General features: G+C 43.6%; 2 protein-coding genes across 4 annotated transcripts; both read left to right on the forward strand.

The window, feature by feature from the left end:
• Positions 1–267: 267 nt before the first annotated feature.
• On the forward strand, positions 268–10,662 carry panx2 (pannexin 2). 2 transcript variants are annotated; one of them, XM_085779800.1, is made up of 6 exons: positions 268–392; positions 2,680–3,393; positions 4,634–5,748; positions 6,498–6,633; positions 7,113–7,298; positions 8,304–10,662. In XM_085779800.1, the coding sequence occupies exons 2-6, from the start codon at positions 3,165–3,167 to the stop codon at positions 8,621–8,623; spliced, it is 1,986 nt and encodes a 661-aa protein (XP_085635926.1). In that variant the 5' UTR covers positions 268–392; positions 2,680–3,164; the 3' UTR covers positions 8,624–10,662. The 2 variants fall into 2 exon arrangements, with proteins under 2 accessions (XP_085635926.1, XP_085635927.1); XM_085779801.1 differs by lacking the exon at positions 268–392 and having other exon boundaries at positions 3,171–3,393; positions 8,304–8,773.
• Positions 10,663–10,722: 60 nt separating this feature from the next.
• Positions 10,723–17,772, forward strand: trabd (TraB domain containing). Of its 2 annotated transcripts, none has more exons than XM_085779803.1 (10): positions 10,723–10,845; positions 11,360–11,400; positions 11,633–11,687; positions 12,362–12,528; positions 12,842–12,982; positions 13,310–13,420; positions 13,518–13,657; positions 14,263–14,435; positions 15,150–15,246; positions 15,387–17,772. In XM_085779803.1, exons 2-10 carry the CDS (start codon positions 11,377–11,379, stop codon positions 15,556–15,558), a joined length of 1,080 nt encoding a protein of 359 aa, XP_085635929.1. In that variant the 5' UTR covers positions 10,723–10,845; positions 11,360–11,376; the 3' UTR covers positions 15,559–17,772. The 2 variants fall into 2 exon arrangements, with proteins under 2 accessions (XP_085635929.1, XP_085635930.1); XM_085779804.1 differs by having other exon boundaries at positions 10,727–10,857.
• The last annotated feature ends 806 nt before the right edge of the window (positions 17,773–18,578 follow it).

Genomic DNA, 18,578 nt, shown 5'->3' on the forward strand with positions numbered 1-18,578 from the left:
CGATTTCTGCAACATAACTGAGTGGCCAGTGCCCACAATGTAGGCTGCTACCTGTCACGGTCGCTGCTGTGCTGTACGTGCGTTTATTCGGTGGAGAAGCGAAAGCGGTGTGATGATGAACTATAGGGAATCTTAATGTGTTGTCTCATCCCTTGTTTCTGAGGAAGAGGCAGGGCAGGGTGGAGGGAGGGAGAGGAGGGGAGGGGAGGGGAGAAGAGAAAAGAAGAGGAGAGGGGAGCCAGGGCGGGAGGCTGAGGGAGGGAGGGATGGTGATGGTGGGGAAGGCGGAACAAACCGGTGTGCTCGGTCGGATACACGCTGTAGCTGTAGCTGTTCGCCCGCACTGCAGATTAACTCTTACCGTGCCGGGAGGCGCAGCAGAGAGAGACATGGTGAGTGGGGAATCTCTCTCTTTTTTCTTTTTTTCTTTCTTTTTTTTTGGGGTTGTTGGTGTTGTTATTTCTCTCCGCTGCATGCACAGTTCAAATGAACGCGAGGCAAAAGTGAGGCTTTTCCTTTGCTGCTGCTGCCGCTGCTGCTGCCGCTGCTGCTGCTGCTGCTATAGTCTTCTCCAGTGTGGACAGGTAGACAGCTGATGCAGGTATTGAGGATCTCCTCTTCTCTCTCTCACTCTCTCTCTCTCTCGCAGACACACAGGGGGAGCAGCACACACACACACACACACTCACACTCACACACACATTCACATCGATTCTGATCATCTACATTTAGCTTCTCGTCTATCCGGAGCTATCCGCCGCTCCAGGTGCTGAAACGGCTCGACATCTGCAAGGCAGCTGCAGCGGTTGTTTGCAAATGCAATGTCTCCTCCTGACGTGCAGCGTGGTCCTCCTCCGTCCTGGTTGCTATTCTCCCTGTGTCCCGGACCCACAGCAGCTGCAGGAGCATCCTAACACAACAACCAGCTAACTAGGACATAACGATCCTCTGACCCTAATGAAATGTTCCTGCAGTGTACTCGTTTTCCTCTCTCTTGTCTGTGTGTGTGTGTGTGTGTGTGTGTGTGTGTGTGTGTGTGTGTGTGTTCCTAAATGTGTCACTGGGGTTGCTGTAGCTATCTGGCTCAGATTCTGTCCGAGAACAAGTGTCTCAGAGCCACAGAGGCACTGAAAGTTGTTCCCCTCCTCATCCAGTCACCTATGTAGTTCATAATGAATGAACAGACTAGAGCTGTGTCGGTCGGTTGTTGCCTCTGCGTCTGTATCTTTGCTGTACTGAGGAAAAAGTCAAGCGAGATGCTGTAGTAGCCAGGGAATGTGGGATTCCCTCTCTAAACACTACTGGTGGCATCACCCAACCAAGGGGCATAATCTGTCAGACTGGACCGGTGCCAGTGGCTCACAGACAAGACAGCAGTGCAGCCTCCAACTGAAATGAAACTATAATGAGATGCTGCCCCCCTCCTTTAAATTTCAATTATGCAAAGTTTATTTTTTCCCTATGTGATCTTCTTTCAGTTCTGTGTTGAAAGATGTGGATAAAGTTAACCTGACTGACACTGTGCGTGCAGAGAAGAGTGGAAGAGCTGTCCTGTCTTGTCACCCGATACATAACAACTGCATAAGGTTAGAATTAACACATGTATAATGCTCACTGATGATATTTCAAAGGAGTCCTCTCCTTGTGATCCTCTCCTTTCTCCCCATGTGGGTGAGAGTGCTACAGAGCTGAGTACTACCTGTCCAACGCTCTTGAGAAACTGCAGTCTCCAGGTTCCACTCTCTGAGATCTTAAGTGTGCTTTTCCAGGCCTGGACTAAGTGAGCTCGGCTTTTATGGATTTCAAAGATGAGCCGTTATGTGTGTGCACGCGCGTGTGTGTACTTTTTGTGTTTGTGTGTGCATAATGAGAGTAAAGTGAGAGGAGAGGCAGAGGGAGTGGTGGAGAGAGAAAGCAACAAAAAAAAAAGGAAGAGGGTGAGCGAGGGGATCGTTGACGGGAAGGGGTGATGTATTCACACTCCTCACAGAGGACATTCACATAACCTTCAAGTGGAAGCAGCATGCAGCAGGACCTGGGCCACGCCGCTGCACACTTTGTACAGTACAAGCCGCTGCCTGCACATCTGCATGTAGCTACACTGACTTAGACACACATGACAAGATGTCCCGCTGACAGAAGTGTGTGGCGCCTCCAACCCGACATCCCAGCGTGAACATGTCGTTCCACTGAGTTAATGACCACCAGGAGTCCTTACGGAGGGGGCAGGGGACATGTTGGGGATGACACAGTCGTTGAAAAGGTTGTTCATTTTTCAAGAGTCGCTGAATAGATTCTGGTTTAAACCAGTTTGAGGTTCGCATACAGCATGCTCCCCGGTGACTAAACTTGCCCTCTAGTGTCCTTGCTTCATCAAAGGCAAATCCCCCACAGATGTAACTACAATCACACACTCCACTGGTCAGAGAGAGAGAGAGAGAGAGAGAGGGATCGGACATCAGCCACATTATCAAGGGTGATTAATGGGAACATGGACTGTTCTTGAAGAAGGCACGAGACAATGCAAATTCACTCTTTGGCTCATTTGAAACATCCACTATTTATATACTCCATACCATATGTTCCCAGCACTAAAACTCCCCATTGTATCTTTGTAAAAAAAAAAAAAAAACACACACACACACATTGTACCTTCCTAACTGGCTATCTGTCTTTCAGGAACGGACTGGTCCACGTTTCTCCTGATCAAAGCCCACGTAACAACTCTTCAGCCAACGATCAGTCTCCCTGGGCAGCACGAGGACGCTTCCCAAACTGGTCTCATTCCTCATCCTGCCACACAGAGCGTGTGGACGGAGGCCAGGCAGTGTAAGAGACGGGACAAAACATAAGGGGATGCACACAGAAGAGTCCAAGCGGGGAATGTGCTTCTGAACATTATGTCTGTTCCTCTGAACGGGGGGAGCACTGGGAAAGTGTAGAAACCTCAAGAGAAAAACACTCTGAACAACACAGAATGACCCGCTTCTCTCCCACACATGGTGACAGGGGCTGAGGTCGGCCACACATTTATTTGTGTGTGTCTGTGTGCAGGTGTATGTGTGTGTCAGGCTGTGTTGAGGAGTGTCTAATTACAGCAGGGAGCGTCTGGGCTCCCCCTCCAGCCTAGAGGGGGGTTGTAGCGTTCGTCCTCTGCGTTCCGGATGCAGAACATCCTCGATCAAAACTTAGACATGGCCACGGCTCTACTCGCCGGCGAGAAGCTGAAGGAGCTGATCCTGCCGGGCTCCTCTCAGGATGAGAAGGGCGGGGCGCTGGCCAGCCTCATGGTGCAGCTCAAACTGGAGCTGCCCTTCGATCGCGTTGTTACTATAGGGACAGTCATCATACCCATCCTGCTGGTCACCCTCGTCTTCACCAGGAACTTTGCAGGTGAGTCGCTGGCTTGTAACCACTAGAGGGGGTTCACTGTCAAAGTTATAAATGTCAAAGTTAAAACAGCAGCTTTAATGTCAAGTTTTGGGAAAAACTCTAAAGAGCGAGGTCCTGCAAAGTCTGAGACTCACTATCTGAAATATACAGGTAAAGCCGCTCGGTGCATTTGTGTCTTTTGTGACAGCCAGTGATAAGAAGTAGTGTAAGTATGAGATTAGGTAGGGGGAAGGAAAAGGAGCAGGGAATTGGAGGAGCAGACAGACAGGGCACCGAAGACGGACTGGAGATACGAGGGGATGGACTTTCAGGAGCGGGGAGGGAAGCGAGGTTGCTTAGATGGGAGAGAGGAAACGATGGATGGGAGGGATGTTAGTTCATTGCTGAGTCAGACTCTCTGCAGAGCAGCATTTAACCAGCTGGGACCAAGTGTTTAACTTTAGCAGCAGAAAGATGTGGGTGTTTGACAACTTCTCTGGTATTCACTCACTGATCTTTTTTTTTCTAAGGATATTTATGCAAAATGCAAATTGCAAGAATAAAAACACCAAACCATAAGGACACCATCATGCTACAGTATCTGTGACTGAATATTTCTCCTTATTACCACAGTGAGATAAAAGACCAAATACGGATTTTCAACAGCAGCCAGAGCATTTTGTAATATCAAATATCACTGCACTCTCCGAGATCTAAAGTGCATTTGCTGCAAATTAGCCTTAATGGACGCAAAATTGATAAAGAACAACTTTGACAGGAAGGGCTGTTCTCACTTCCTCTCTCCAAGCCAGGCAGCTGGGTGTTGTCAGAGACACGACACTTTCTGCTGAACAGACTGATGACTCTGACAGATTCTCAGATGGAGATACAGGAGTAATTCACACAGAACTGGTGCATGTTACATCTCTTGAAATGACATGTGAGAAAATGTAAAATAATGAACTGAACTTTATATTACCTCTGGCATGTGTGCTTATGCAGTTTTACAGTATGATAACAGAAGGTACCACAGGTATGTTTACCTTTCTTCACATCTAAATAAGTGGTTAAGATAGAATTATTCAACGTGCCACTGGCATTGCTGGACTGGAAAAATTGTATCTTGCAGATTTTTTTACTTTCTAGATGTTACTGATGAACTTGGACAAAGAATTAAGGCCCAGGATGTAGTGAATTATCAGGTACAGTGTGATCACTCAACTTGTTTGGGACTGATGATTTCTTTCTGTACCTTCCACAGAGGAGTCCATATACTGTTACACACCGCACAACTTCACCAGAGACCAGGCACTGTATGCAAGAGGCTACTGCTGGACAGAGCTGCGTGACGCCATACCTGGTGTTGAGTCTCACCTCTGGCCTTCGCTATTCGAACACAAGTTCCTCCCCTACGCTCTGCTGGCCTTTGCCGGAATCATGTACATTCCTGCTTTGGGATGGGAGTTCCTCGCCTCCACGCGGCTCACCTCCGAGCTCAATTTCCTGCTTCAAGAGATTGACAACTGCTACCATCGAGCTGCCGAGGGCCGGGCCCCGAAGATCGAGAAGCAGATCCAATCCAAAGGACCTGGCATCACCGAGCGAGAGAGGAGAGAGATTATAGAGAACGCAGAGAAGGAGAAAAGCCCTGAGCAGAACCTGTTTGAGAAATACTTAGAGAGACGAGGCCAAAGTAACTTTCTGGCTAAGCTTTACCTGGGACGCCACCTGGCCATTATCTGCCTCAGTTCCATCCCCATTTCCTACCTGAGCGCCTACTACGCTCGCCAAAGGCAGAATGAGTTCACGTGTGCGCTGGGTGAGCCTCCGGACATCAGCAGCTATCAAGAGCTGAAGCTCAGGGTCAACTGTAAGCTGCCTGCTGTGCAGCTGCAGCGCATCATGGCAGCTGTAGACATAGCTCTGCTCTGCACCATGAACCTCATCATCCTGATCAACTTGCTGCATTTGTTTGTGGTGCGAAAGTCCAACTTTGTATTTGACAAACTGCATAAAGTTGGTATTAAAACGCGGCGGCGCTGGCAGAAGTCTCAGTTCTGTGACATCAACATCCTGGCCATGTTTTGCAACGAGAACAGGGATCACATCAAGTCTCTTAACCGGCTAGACTTCATTACTAACGAAAGTGACCTCATGTATGACAATGTGGTCAGGCAGCTGTTGGCTGCGCTTGCACAGTCCAATCATGATGCTACGCCCACTGTGAGGGACTCTGGGATACAAACGCTGGATCCTAATATGGATCCCTCTGACCTCGGAGTGGGCGAGATCGCAGGGGAGCCGCTGGTCATCAAACGACCCCGCAAGAAGATGAAATGGATTCCATCCTCAAATCCACTTCCTCAGCCATTCAAGGTAATCACCCGACAACGATTACTGTGTTATTGTGTAACTCATCATTAAACCTCCTGAAAAACAAAAAAACAGAAGAAGTGCAGCATAATCCAACTACCAACATACAGTGACTAGGGGTGGGCAAAAATATCGACATGGCAATATATCACGATACTTTATATCGCGATACGATATCGATATTCAATATTTAAATATCGATTTTTTTTTTTCAAAAAATAAAACATTAAAAAAAAAAGGGAATTTTTTTTTTCAAATAATAAATCATGTTTCAGACGTAAATCCAGTACGACTTCCGCACCTCTGCTCCGCAAGGTGTCACTGTACTGCTACCTCAGACAGTGTGTTGTACATGCAAATATGTTGTTGTAACTTGCACTTGTATAAAATGGCATGGATAATTTGAATTGCATTGTTTTGACTCAGTTTGTCCCATAAATTATCACTATCATCTGATGTACATACAACTCTGATTTTAAGATGCATAATGCCTTTTACATTTTTCAGTGAACTATGTAGAATATCGTAGAATATCACAATATATCGCAAAATTTGGATATCGCAATATCGTATCGTGACTCAAGTATCGTGATGCGTATCGCATCGTGAGGTCCTTGGCAATACCCACCCCTATCAGTGACTCTCATTTAGGACTTTGGAAACATGTCAAACACTTGAATGCTGTGTTGCCGTGAACTGTAGTTGAAGTTGTGCTGTAATGACCTGCTTTTGTTTTCTATCCCTTGTAAAAGGAACCGCACACCCTGACCCGTCTGGAAAATAACACCAAGCCTGAGAAACCCAAACCGCTCCGACGGAAGGCTGTGGCAGACAACTACATCGCACCTCTTCTGGACAGCAAGGGCACACAACATCCTGCAATAAAAGGTATGCAGCTCTACAACAGTATAGGTCTGTTATATGTTTCATGCAACTAATTTTGAATTTAAGCAGCTAAAGTTTATAATTTTACATTAACACTGGCTCAAAAGATTAAGTGCCATGTGATAGAAGTCACTCTTAATGATGGACCCACAGAGACTTACCATCCAACTGTGCTGCCCCTCCTCAGATCTCCAAAGGTATTAGTGTCTTTTAGCTCATTGTTTTGGTTTTACGGTCTGCAAATCGACTCTCACTCTCACTTTCATTGGAACAGGCAACTATTTTCACTCCTGATACATGCATATACACTATCCGAGCAGTACGACACAACTAACAGGCTGATCAGCCAGTGAAGAAAATAAACCTTTTATGGCATTTAAAGATAAATGTTGTGTTTACATATCGACCGTGTCGCCAGAAAATCAGAAGAATGCGGAGTGAGTGAATTAAGAAGAGTATGTTCTTCTTATTTTGACTTGTAGATATAAGTGTGATGGAGAAAAAGCACGCTCGCAACTTCTCTCTGGACGTTCACCCGTACATGCTCACCATTCGTAAGCCCAAAGTGGAGGCCACAACCACAGAACCTCTACCCACAGAGCACAATATGGATACAGTTTACCTTGAGGGGACACATACTATAGTCCACGTGTCTGGTGCAATTACAGGTAGGCCTTGTCTTTGTGTGTCTCCTGCTCTTTGTGCCTCCGGGCAGAATTAATGACAGATTAAAAATTCAAGGAATCTATTATGTACCAACCAGACTTACACAGTATAATATCTCATCCTACTGTGCCATATGTATACCTGTGGCCAATATGCTGTTATATAAATGTTCAATACAACACGCTTTGAAAATATTACCAGTGCTGCACCCCTTTGACCAATCATTTTTAGCAAGCAAAGGGTAAGGATGTTGAAATGTGAATGAATAATCCAATTCAATTCAATTAAAGCAGAAGTAAGCGATCCGGTCGATTTGGCTAATGCTGCGTTCCAGGCTGGCTTTTGAAACCGTGAATTACAGCTTCACATCACGACTTACGACTTTGTAGCGTTCCAGGCAACCCACTCGTGTTTTTCCGACCTGTTTTACCTGTGAAAGTCACTATAACGGCCACTCGTAACTTCCGACCCGTGAACTCGTACCAGATCGAACTGGTACCACTTCACAGGTTGGAAAAACACGAGTTACGAGTTGCCTTGAACGCACCATAACGTCTTGTCAGCTGATGGAGTTAGCAGCCCCCGCCCTCGTCATGGATCTATTGGTCGCCCTCGTCATGGATCTATTGGTCGTCTATTGGCTGCACACACAGCCCTGCATGCCGTTCTCTCTCCTCATTGGATAAAAACTGTAGGATACGATAAATGTTTTCTCCTCGGCTCAGAGCAGAGCAGAGTGACTGACAGACCCGTGTTTCGGTCCAAACACTCTATGTAAGTGATTGCTGTCGGAAGATATAACTATTTAAGACTTATATTAACACAAAAATATCGCTTACTTCTGCTTTAAAGAAAAAAAACATGATTTTACTTTTCAGGTTGAGTTGAATGTAAGGTGTAGCTTGTTGTTGTTTGACCTTTAAAACTATCAAGTTTTGGGTTTTTTTGTACCGCTCTCTTTTGAGACTTTAACTTTCGCTTTCTCTTCCTCTCATTTCCCTCGTCAGAGACTAAGGTTTGCTCTCCAGAAGTAGCCAATGCTTCCTTTTCTACGGTCACTCTGCCCACCACTACGTATGTAAACGGCGTCAGTCCCAACCCACCGTCCAGTGAGGATGCACTCAGTCCCAAGTCCTCCCCTCCTCCAAAGGAGCCCATCACCCTGGCGGAAAACCCCGAGTCTCAGCCCCCTCCCCTGACCAGAGCCCCCACACACCAGCTGCTGAGTATACATCGTACTCTGTTTGAGGAAGAGGAGGATGAAGAAAACCGTAGAGACAGACTAGCACAGAGGCCGGGGGAGCTCATCGCTGCCGGGGAATGTTGAAGAAGGAGAAGAAGAGGAACGCCGACCGAGACCCCCCCACCCCACCCCTTTACCCCTGGCACAGCACAACACAACACAACACTCTCTGACTGCACATGGCCACCATGTCAGTCCTTTTCTCCTATCAACAACCACCTCTTATCTTTGGATCAACTCATATACTTCAGTGATGGGTGGACTGGGCTGATTAATGAGCAAATTTCAGACGGTGAGAAAAACCTGTAGTCGTCCAAATGACAAAAAAAGGGAAAAAAAGAAGAAAGAAAAGGCAACACTTGAACTTTTAGATGTGAAAATTATTCAGATAGTATAGATAAGACAGCAATTTGTGCATTTGATTGTCTTAGTCAGAGTATTACTGTAGGAAATGATGTCACATTCATGTCTCAGGATGACTGTGTACAGCTGATCACCCTCCAATGAAACCAGCAGTGATTTAACTCAACAGGGTGCTACAGTGCAGGGTCAAGCAGGATGAGCAGCGAAGGGAGATGATTGAGCTTTCTTTAAAACAAACAAAAAAACACAAAAAAAAATCCAGACACCTTAGAAAAGCATATTTGCAAAGATGACTGCATTATGGCTTCAAACAAAAATGTATTTTACCACATATGATAATGCTTAGTCCCTTTATCCCAATAGCCAAGTAGAGAGGTAGCTCACGCAATACAGGTGTTGAGATCTGCACAATTAATATGCAAAAGATCACAATATATTTGTGGCAATAATGTATGCGCTTACAGCATCATATTTCACATGTATAGACACTGTATATGACTCAGTGTTTTGTGGGGTGTTTAAAATATAACGCGTCTCACGGCTTTATCATTGCCATTTCACCATTGATTAGGAGCCTGTATTAAGATCTTGACTCAACCATATTTGCACGTCATTAATAGTAGAGAAATTGGCACTTTTTTTGTAAAGGAACAGCAGACTCTCCAATGAAAGTGTGGCTTTGTGAAATACCATGAAATTTCAAGTACTGTTCAGAAAACCTGTCAGATGTGTCTAATAGGTATGAATTATCTTTTGAAAATCTAGTGAAAGGCAGTGATGTGGGTGTTTTCTTCTTAAAGACTTTAAAGACTTCATTGTGATGAATGGAGCTGGACTCACTGGTGAAGTATTTGACTTCTGTGTTCTGTTGGCTCTTTGTGGGAGAGCTGTGATGTGAAACGAGAGTGGCGATGAGAGTAGATGGTGAATCATTCCTCCCCGGAACAAGATGGCAAAGCTTCTGATGGTCATCTGCTGGTCCGCCACAATCTAAATTTGTTTTTCAGTAGTTGTGCCCTGTCTCACATTGTGCTAACGCTCGCTCAACCAGCAAAAAACACACACGAAGGAATGAATAGTTAGAATAGTTTTGTTCGTCATTTGTTGTAAAACCAATATAGGGTATGATAGCACTTTTCACAGGGAACAAATGAGTGGACAAGGGGATAGGCGCTTACCACAACCTCTCCTTATGCATTTCTTGCAGCTGCACACGATTACAGGAGCTTCAAGAAAAAGGAAATGTCTGCACTGACTGACACACCAATACGACATCTACTGTAGAAGACATTAGTTGCTGTTGTCAGAGGCCTACCTAACTATATAGGTGGGTCCATGCATACTATACACATCCTCTGGGGTATTTCATTAAACATACACTTAAAGACTTATGGTGGGAAACAACCGTTTTCCCACACCAGCATCCAAATGTCCTTAGTTTTGGAGATAATCCCTGTCATTGTCATGATACCAGATGGCTCAAAATCCCCTTGCTAGACTACTCAAGCACACAAAATGCATCCAAAAGCACTTTAAGACTAGTAGCACGAGTGTGTGTAAGAGCATGTTATATGTTGTAACACAGCTCTGCTTATAACAAATTTTCTGTGTAAAACTTTCACATTGAGGCTGTTAAAGTGATAATAAAAAAAAATCTCTGACAGTCTTAATTCTAGTGGAAAAGTGGAGAAGAGAGTCCAGACTTTGATTGTAATGTGTAAGATGTTATAATGAAAACCAATTAAAAACATTTTCTTTATTAAAAAAAAAAAGAAGAAAAAAAAAGTGCGTGTCCTGACAATCAATGACTACATGTCCCAGGATGCACCGCTGCTGTCAACTCCGGCGAGCAGAGCAGCACTGTACTGGCGAAGAGGAGCACAGCAGCAGCAGCAGCAGCAGCAGCACACTGACTGACTGACAGACGGGGGCTGGCTTGCTCAGTAAGTTTGAAGGTATTCTTGTGTAGACAGCAATTTTGTGTAACAGCAGCTAAATTATATTTCAGAATAGCAGCGTTTGTTGGTGAAATTGTTCGGTTCAGACGTGTTTATTTGACAAAAATGCTGCTGGATACTGGACTTGCTTGCTTGCTAGCCTCCGGTTAGCTTGAGTTAGCTGGTACCATCGGGGTTGCTTGCTAGTCGCCGACAGACGACTTGGTAACACAACCAGTCCCACAACAAGTCACTTCTTCTTGTGTAGCTAACATTTTTCGTTAACTCTTCTTTTGATTTTACTGTCATGAGTCAGTGACAGCGACCACTACGTGTTTTTTTGTTTTGTTTTTCTTTACCGCTGGCTGGCTGCAGCAGTTTAGACAAGTCAGCACGGCGGTCCCTGGGTAAAGCAACGTCAGCAGTAACAGTAACAGTAACGTTTGTTGCTTGGTGTTCACGTTAATGTCTTCATTGTGCTTTCTTTCTTTCTTTCTTTCTTTCTTTCTGTCACACGCAGCTTCCAGTGCTTCAAATATGGACCAAGACAACAATTCAGAGGTTGGTGAGAGAAACACTTCCTTATATGTGTTTGTTTGAGTAGATGCAGATGCAGTCTGTGCAGTAACTGTTGGCACTATTTTCTTTACTAACTTGTTTTTTTTTTTTTTGCAAGCATTGCTCTTAACAGTTACCTAACTATGTGCAATCAAGTCAGGGATTGAGAGAAATAATCTTCCTAATCTGGCGCCTTATGTCTAACATGTTGATTGCTTGTTTTGATGTGTCACAGGATGAGTCAGTGGGGCCATCAGAAGAGGAACTTCCATGCCTACCTCCAGGCCTCTGTAAGCCTTTGTGTCTTTCCTTTAACCCAGTGTCGTACGCTGTTGTTCATCATAAATAGTCACATACTGTAATACTTTATTTTAGAAAGCAACCTTTCGCTGTCTCCCTTGTGATGAACTTTATGAATAATTTGTATAAAGTCTGTCCAAATGGTTTTATCGACCTAACAGTGAATTGCAGCCGGTCTTATTTGGTAACTTTTAATTGAAATTGTCAATATGCACAGTGCTCAGATTTGCCCCAAGCTTTTCTCAAGTTATATTTTAAATTCTCATTACTGCCTGGAGCACCCATGGATCATTTTGAGATAATCACTTGTCACTGCTTAAAAATGCAGTTTTTAATGTCGTCAGCTTCATTGCTATCTACATTATTAGCCACAGACTTGCCACAAACACAAATCATTAAAACGTACTCCTTATATTTAGTATTTGTCCCTAGAGTAGAAGTTTACCAAAAAGGTAAAACTTAATTTTCTCCATCATTAGCAGCAATTCTCCTCATGTGCAGCTGTTATTGTTTGGGTGTAAATTGCTAGATTAGAAATAAAGATAATGCTTCTAAGAAAACGTAAAATAACACATTTGTGAAGTTTTAGTATCCTAGTGGTAGGAAGATACCAAATATTAAAGTTTTCCTGTTGTGTTTTTCTTTTTGTTTTGTTACTGTGTAGCGGATGGTGAAGCAATGGAGCTGCTGTGGCAGTTGAGGGCTCAGCGCCGCCAGTCGTCCCCTGACCTCCCGGAGACAGTGACCTGTCTTACTGCCCCTGACGGCAGCCTGCTGTACCTGGTGGGCACTGCACACTTCAGCGACAGCAGCAAAAAGGACGTTGCCACGGTGAGCCTTTGAGCATTTAAAGGATCTGTACAGTGCATTATGCCATTTACAACCGTTTAAGGTGTGATGTGCTCCGAGTTGTCAGTGAAATGATAGAGTAATTCTGTTACCGAGAGAAGTGCTATATGATCAGCCGCCTGCATATACCATAATTAGGTTTGCATCGCTATTTTGCTGAGCATAATCTTGTTGTCTCTCTTCCAAATTGATTGTTTTGTCTGTGCTTCTTCCCTCGCTGCTGATTTTTCTATTTGACTCCCATACTCTGTCTCTTATCTTAACGTGCCCACTGCTCCTTCTCTCCCTCACACAGACGATCCGCGCAGTGCAGCCAGACGTGGTGGTGGTGGAGCTGTGCCAGTACAGGGTGTCTATGTTGAAGATGGACGAGAATACACTGCTGAGGGAAGCCAAAGACATCAACCTGGAGAAGGTTCAGCATGCCATCAAACAGGTCAGGCTCTCAGAGAGACGGCTTAACGGTAGTAGAAGGTTAGATCAAATGGACAATGGAGGGAAAAGAAAGAGACAGAGATCGGGAAACAGTAAAACAAAGTTGGTGATAGTCCAGTATTTTACCGAATGAAGCAGAAATGCACTCTTTGTTAATGAAGAAATAAAAACCACTGACATGTGTTGCGCAACCAGGAAGAAGTCTCAGTAAAGAGCTCTTGTGCTTTTGTGCGCTGATGTGTTTTTGATTCAGTGTCAATGTGCTGTTGTCAGGATATTTGAATAATGTCCAGTGCCGTTGCTTATTTCTTCCCTCTGTGTTTGACAGAACGGGCTGATGTCTGGCCTGATGCAGATTCTCCTGCTCAAAGTTTCCGCTCACATCACAGAGCAACTGGGCATGGCTCCTGGAGGAGAGTTTAGGGAGGCTTTCAAAGAGGTATATCATACACACACAAAAACAAGAAAGTGCATTACCTTTGTTTGTTTTTATGGTATTCTCTTCTTTAATTCTTGAAGTTCTTTCTTCCACACAGGCTGGACGGGTGCCGTTCTGTAAATTTCACCTTGGGGACAGGCCGATCCCTGTGACGTTCAAGAGGGCTATCGCCGCTCTCAGCCTGTGGCAGAAGGCCCGTCTGGCCTGGGGTCTTTGTTTTCTGTCAGACCCAATCAGGTATCAGCTTAATCAGCTCAGTAACGTTTTATCTCCTGTGTCTTCATTAGTTGGTGCTGTTTAACAAAGAGAAAAGTAGATAATATCAAAAAAAAGTAACCAAATTTGAGGGAAAACTGATTTGGAAGAGGGAGTATGTTCAATGGGTGGTAACAACTACACACGTTTGGACTGAAACACTTTTGTGGAAATGGTGGAGAAGGACAAGGTTTTTAAAAAGGACTTTAAATGTAAATGCTCGATGTCAGTAAATTTCTAAATTTAGGGTAAATGCCATCGTAATAGACAACATTTTCGTTTGAGATTTTTTTTTAAAGTGCAGCTACAGTATACTGTATGTGTGAGGATGATGTGTATCTGTGTAGTCTCCTAAGAACTAGGGAATACGCGCCCATGCATGTTTTCCAGAGAACATACAATCCTGCCAGTTGTTTAAACTGCCGGCATCTGTGAGAGCTGTATCATTTTAGAGAATATCTTGCAGATCTTATCAGGTCTTACACATTTTGACTTGATACTTCCTCATTTTCACTGTGCAGTGTCATAACCAACAGAAAACAAAATGTTCACCTTCATATTTGAACTTTTGTCATGTCACGTTTTAGTAAAGAGGACGTAGAGAAGTGCAAACAGAAGGATCTGCTGGAACAGACCATGTCAGAGATGATCGGCGAGTTTCCTGCTCTCCACCAGACCATCGTCGCAGAAAGAGACATCTACCTCACGCATACGCTGCGCCAGGCTACACGCTGTGTCGAGGCCCCCCCTAATGCCCACAGTGCGTATTACACTGTTCAATATGCCAAGAGTCGCATCCTATTCTTATCCTTATTTATCATCAAATCGATCCCTAATTGTGTTCATTTCCCTTATACATTATGTGTTTGTTGTGACTCATGTGTATTATCAGTTTGTATTATAATACATTCCTCATTCGAATTTAACGTTACATATTATTCTATTGTTTTGATTTACTGGTGGGGCTGTATACCTTTGATTGGCTCATTTCTTTTCTTCCTGCAAGACATGCCACCCAGCTAAACTTGCTGTGTGTGTGTACTGTGTATAGTATCTCCATTACAATTGTTGCGAAAGTGTTGCATAATTACAGATCAGTGATGTGGTTTAAACGCCGCAGAGGCTGTTGGTGGAAATGCTGAGTCATATTTAATAACTTCATTTCACAGAAACAGTGGGAGATTTCTTCCCCTCCGTTGCCTCACTTTTTTATTAACCGAGGAGGAGCTCATGTTTCTGGAATCATCTAATGATATCCATACAGTTAAACTGAAGGAAACTCTAAACACTTTTTCATTATTTCTCTGCCCCTTTGAAGAAAATCTGCACTTAAAATAAGTGATAACTTAAATTTCAAACACAAAGTGAATGTTTGGTCTTAGAAAGCCTGTGGTTTCCAAGATGAAGAGATAAAGAGTATGAGGTCGTTGCTGTGTAAGATTGTTTATCTAAAACATTTTCTGTTGTTTTGTAGAAGTGCCTGCTGTGGTGGTGGGAGTTGTTGGGATGGGTCATGTTCCTGGTATAGAGAGAAACTGGGAGAAGCAGCTTAACATTAATGAAATCATGAGGTATGTTTTTTTTTTGCTGATTTGCCACCGTAAATGATGGATATTCATATTCTGTAATAAAAAAACTGTCTATAATTGTGTTTGGCTTGACAGTTACAGCAACTGCCCCATGTCTGTCTGTCTGTCTGTCTTTTCCTCAGTGTTGCACCTCCCTCACGTTTCGGCTGGGTGGTACGCGCAGTCATCAAAGGCGTCATGATGGGAATGCTGGGATACGCCTGCTACCGCGCCGGAGGGACTTTAGGTAGAGCTCTACTGTCTTTACCTGCTGTCCAGTCAGTACTGGATACTCTGCGGCCACCCCCCGCTTGACCCCGCTGGTCCTCTCTAAGCCATTGACACGACCTTTGATTTATGGAAACAATGCATCTATCACCAGTGGCCTTAAAAAAAAAACAGGAGGTGAAGCTGGAGGAAAGGGTTCACCAGCCCACATGATGAACTAACAAGGACCTCAGGGGGTTGAGAGCCTCCCACCTCGTTCTGATGCCCCTGTCGACGCAGCAGGGCCGTACTGCCAAAGAAACCATGACAGTACTCTTTGTTTTCTTTCGTACTCTGTGCAAATCCTGCATTTTGTAAGGTTTACAAATGCCAATAATTCCTTTTGGATAGATACAGTAGGTTTTCCCCACCATTCCTTTTAACGACTTACACACAGAGATTTTACTTGACAGGTATCATCAGCAACGGTCTTCAGTCATGTGCCCTGATATGACTGAGCCACTTTGTGAGCAAGTGGCACTTTTTTTTTTTTTTTTTTTAACTGTCCCCTTATTCCCTCCTTCTTTAATGTGCCAGCTAGCATTTTTGTAGTAATTGGCACATCTCATCTCCAGCACTTTAGAGGAGACTGATGGACTGGTGTACTGTGCAAGCAGTCTATGAAAGGGACAAGAAAGTAAAATAGTAAGTCGGAACTGCAGTGCATACATTGGAAAATATAATCTAGGCAGACTATAAGAACTGAAGGTTTTTATATGTGGTGCAAAGAGCGACTTCATGTAAATGTCGGAAAATGTCTGAATTTGACAGGTTGACCATATTTTTCTTAATCATTGAGAAATCTACTGCTTAAAATGCATTTTCTTCAAAACCCACATACAGGAGTAGCGTGGAATTGATTTATTCCATACGTGCATGGTACATCAATGGACAAGTGCCTCATATTGCAGCTGTAAGGGCTAAAGGTGAACTAAATGGAATGGCAAAAATGTGTGTTATATGCATTTTACAGATACTACAACCAAATGGTCAATGCAACTTTGTAAGACTCTGTCCTTTTAATAATATGAGATGCGCAAGACAAATTTCATATTTATGTTGCCCAAAATACAGACATCTGTCTACATTTGTGTGGTCTCGGTTTCAGTTAAAATCTTTACCATGGCCCTTTCGTTTTATAGTCACTCATATATTCAACAGAGTCCTGACACAGGATGAGCTTAAAACGTGCCTCAGGATGAGAAACGCATCAGTTATGTGATTTGTATATTTGATTGTACCTCCAATATGAGGCACCTTCATCGGTAGGCTTGAACTGTATACACAATATATGCATCATACAACACAGGAAGCCATCGCTATAAACTTTCAAATGGGAACATCTGACAGTCAGCACACCAGCTGTTTGTACTTTTATGATATATGCATTACCACTTCCCAGTCTGATTGTAAAATGCCAACAGGGATTGATGGAACAGATGATAAAACTAGGAAAATAGTTCTCGTGATTTCTCATGAAGGGAAACTATAGTTACTATCAGCTTGTTTTGACTGCTGGAAGGGTAAACCGAAGGAAACTATTGAGGTTTGTCAGAGTTGGGAGGTAAAGCCTTACATTGCTGTCACTGCTGCCTTCGGCCCTGAGATCGCCTCCTCCGCTGAGGCTTGTTATTACCAACAATGACCTGGATCCACAGTACAGAGCCTCTTGTTGCATGGGTTAAAAGTAGCGAGATGACAACCCTGGAACTTACGTGGATGCTGTCCCATTAAGTTATTATGTGATTGTGAGGTGATGTGAGGTGACCCAACATTGATTTCCAGGTTGTCCCAGTCGTAATTTTCAGTCTTCTTTTGTACAGTACGATATTTCAATGTATTTCTACTGTCAGGTCTCTGAAATTATCCACTGAGAATATGGGACTAGCTATGTCATTTCATCCCACAAACAGAATTAGACCACTTGCAAACTATCCTCGCATTAAATTTACTCTGATAATCTGTCTTCCAAGCTGTATGCATTAATTTTCTTGACACGTAAGAAAAGTGAAAACGTGGCAGATGTAGTCAAGATGTCCGTCTCTCAGCAGAATAATGCAGTCAAATTTAAACTGTATGTCTCCTTCCAACACTTTAATCTGCTCTACATCTGAGAATTGCCAAGAAAACTTTGTGAATGCCTGTAATTTGTGGTGAGATTTGTTTCCCCATACCCTTGTGTTGTACTGTCACTGTTACAAAACCAAACTGTCATGAATTATAAGAACATCTTAATTAAAGATAAACTATATTTGCCTCAAAGATGTTATTTTATTCTAAGTTGCAAAGATAATAATAGGCAAGGCAAGGCAATTTTATTTGTATAGCCCGTTTTTACAAACAGTTTGTCTCAAAGGGCTTTACATGGCATCATAACAACATCCTCTGTCCTTAGACCGTCACATCGACTGAGGAAAAACTCCATAGAAAACCCTTTTAACAGGGAAAAATCGGAGAAACCTCAGGGTGAGCAACAGAGGAGGGATCCCTCACCCAGGACGGACAGACGTGCAATAGATGTTGTTATAGACAAGAACAGCTGAAGAAGGAAGCAAGACAAATTTCATATTTATGTTGCCCAAAATACAGACATCTGCCTACATTTGTGTGGTCTCAACATCCTCTGCCCTTAGACCCTCACATCGACTGAGGAAAAACTCCACAGAAAACCCTTTTAACAGGGAAAAATCGGAGAAACCTCAGGGTGAGCAACAGAGGAGGGATCCCTCACCCAGGACGGACAGACGTGCAATAGCCTAGATGTTATAGACAAGAATAACAGAGAATGCGGTTAGCATGGAAATGTTAACAACAGCTGAAGAAGGAAGCAAGACAAATTTCATATTTATGTTGCCCAAAATACAGACATCTGCCTACATTTGTGTGGTCTCGGTTTCAGTTAAAATCTTGACCATGGCCCTTTCGTTTTATAGTCACTCATATATTCAACAGAGTCCTGACACAGGATGAGCTTAAAACGTGCCTCAGGATGAGAACGCACCGAAAGTTGATATACAGTGCAAACCGTTTTTATTAAGTTATATTTTAATCATCTAAATGTAATCCAA

Source organism: Trachurus japonicus, chromosome 6 (genome assembly GCF_045865225.1).
Source record: "Trachurus japonicus isolate A0001 chromosome 6, Traja_1.0".
NCBI classification, from domain to species: Eukaryota; Metazoa; Chordata; class Actinopteri; order Carangiformes; family Carangidae; genus Trachurus; species Trachurus japonicus.

What these genes read in the sequence shown, in the direction of transcription:
- panx2 (XM_085779800.1), top strand. Translation starts at nt 3,165, where the DNA reads ATGCAGAACATCCTCGATCAAAACTTAGACATGGCCACGGCTCTACTC. An exon ending in CTTCACCAGGAACTTTGCAG is followed by an intron (nt 3,394 to 4,633) that starts GTGAGTCGCTGG and finishes TACCTTCCACAG; the next exon opens with AGGAGTCCATATACTGTTAC. An exon ending in CGTGTCTGGTGCAATTACAG is followed by an intron (nt 7,299 to 8,303) that starts GTAGGCCTTGTC and finishes TTCCCTCGTCAG; the next exon opens with AGACTAAGGTTTGCTCTCCA.
- trabd (XM_085779803.1), top strand. Translation starts at nt 11,377, where the DNA reads ATGGACCAAGACAACAATTCAGAG. An exon ending in TTTCTGTCAGACCCAATCAG is followed by an intron (nt 13,658 to 14,262) that starts GTATCAGCTTAA and finishes GTCACGTTTTAG; the next exon opens with TAAAGAGGACGTAGAGAAGT. An exon ending in GGCCCCCCCTAATGCCCACA is followed by an intron (nt 14,436 to 15,149) that starts GTGCGTATTACA and finishes GTTGTTTTGTAG; the next exon opens with AAGTGCCTGCTGTGGTGGTG.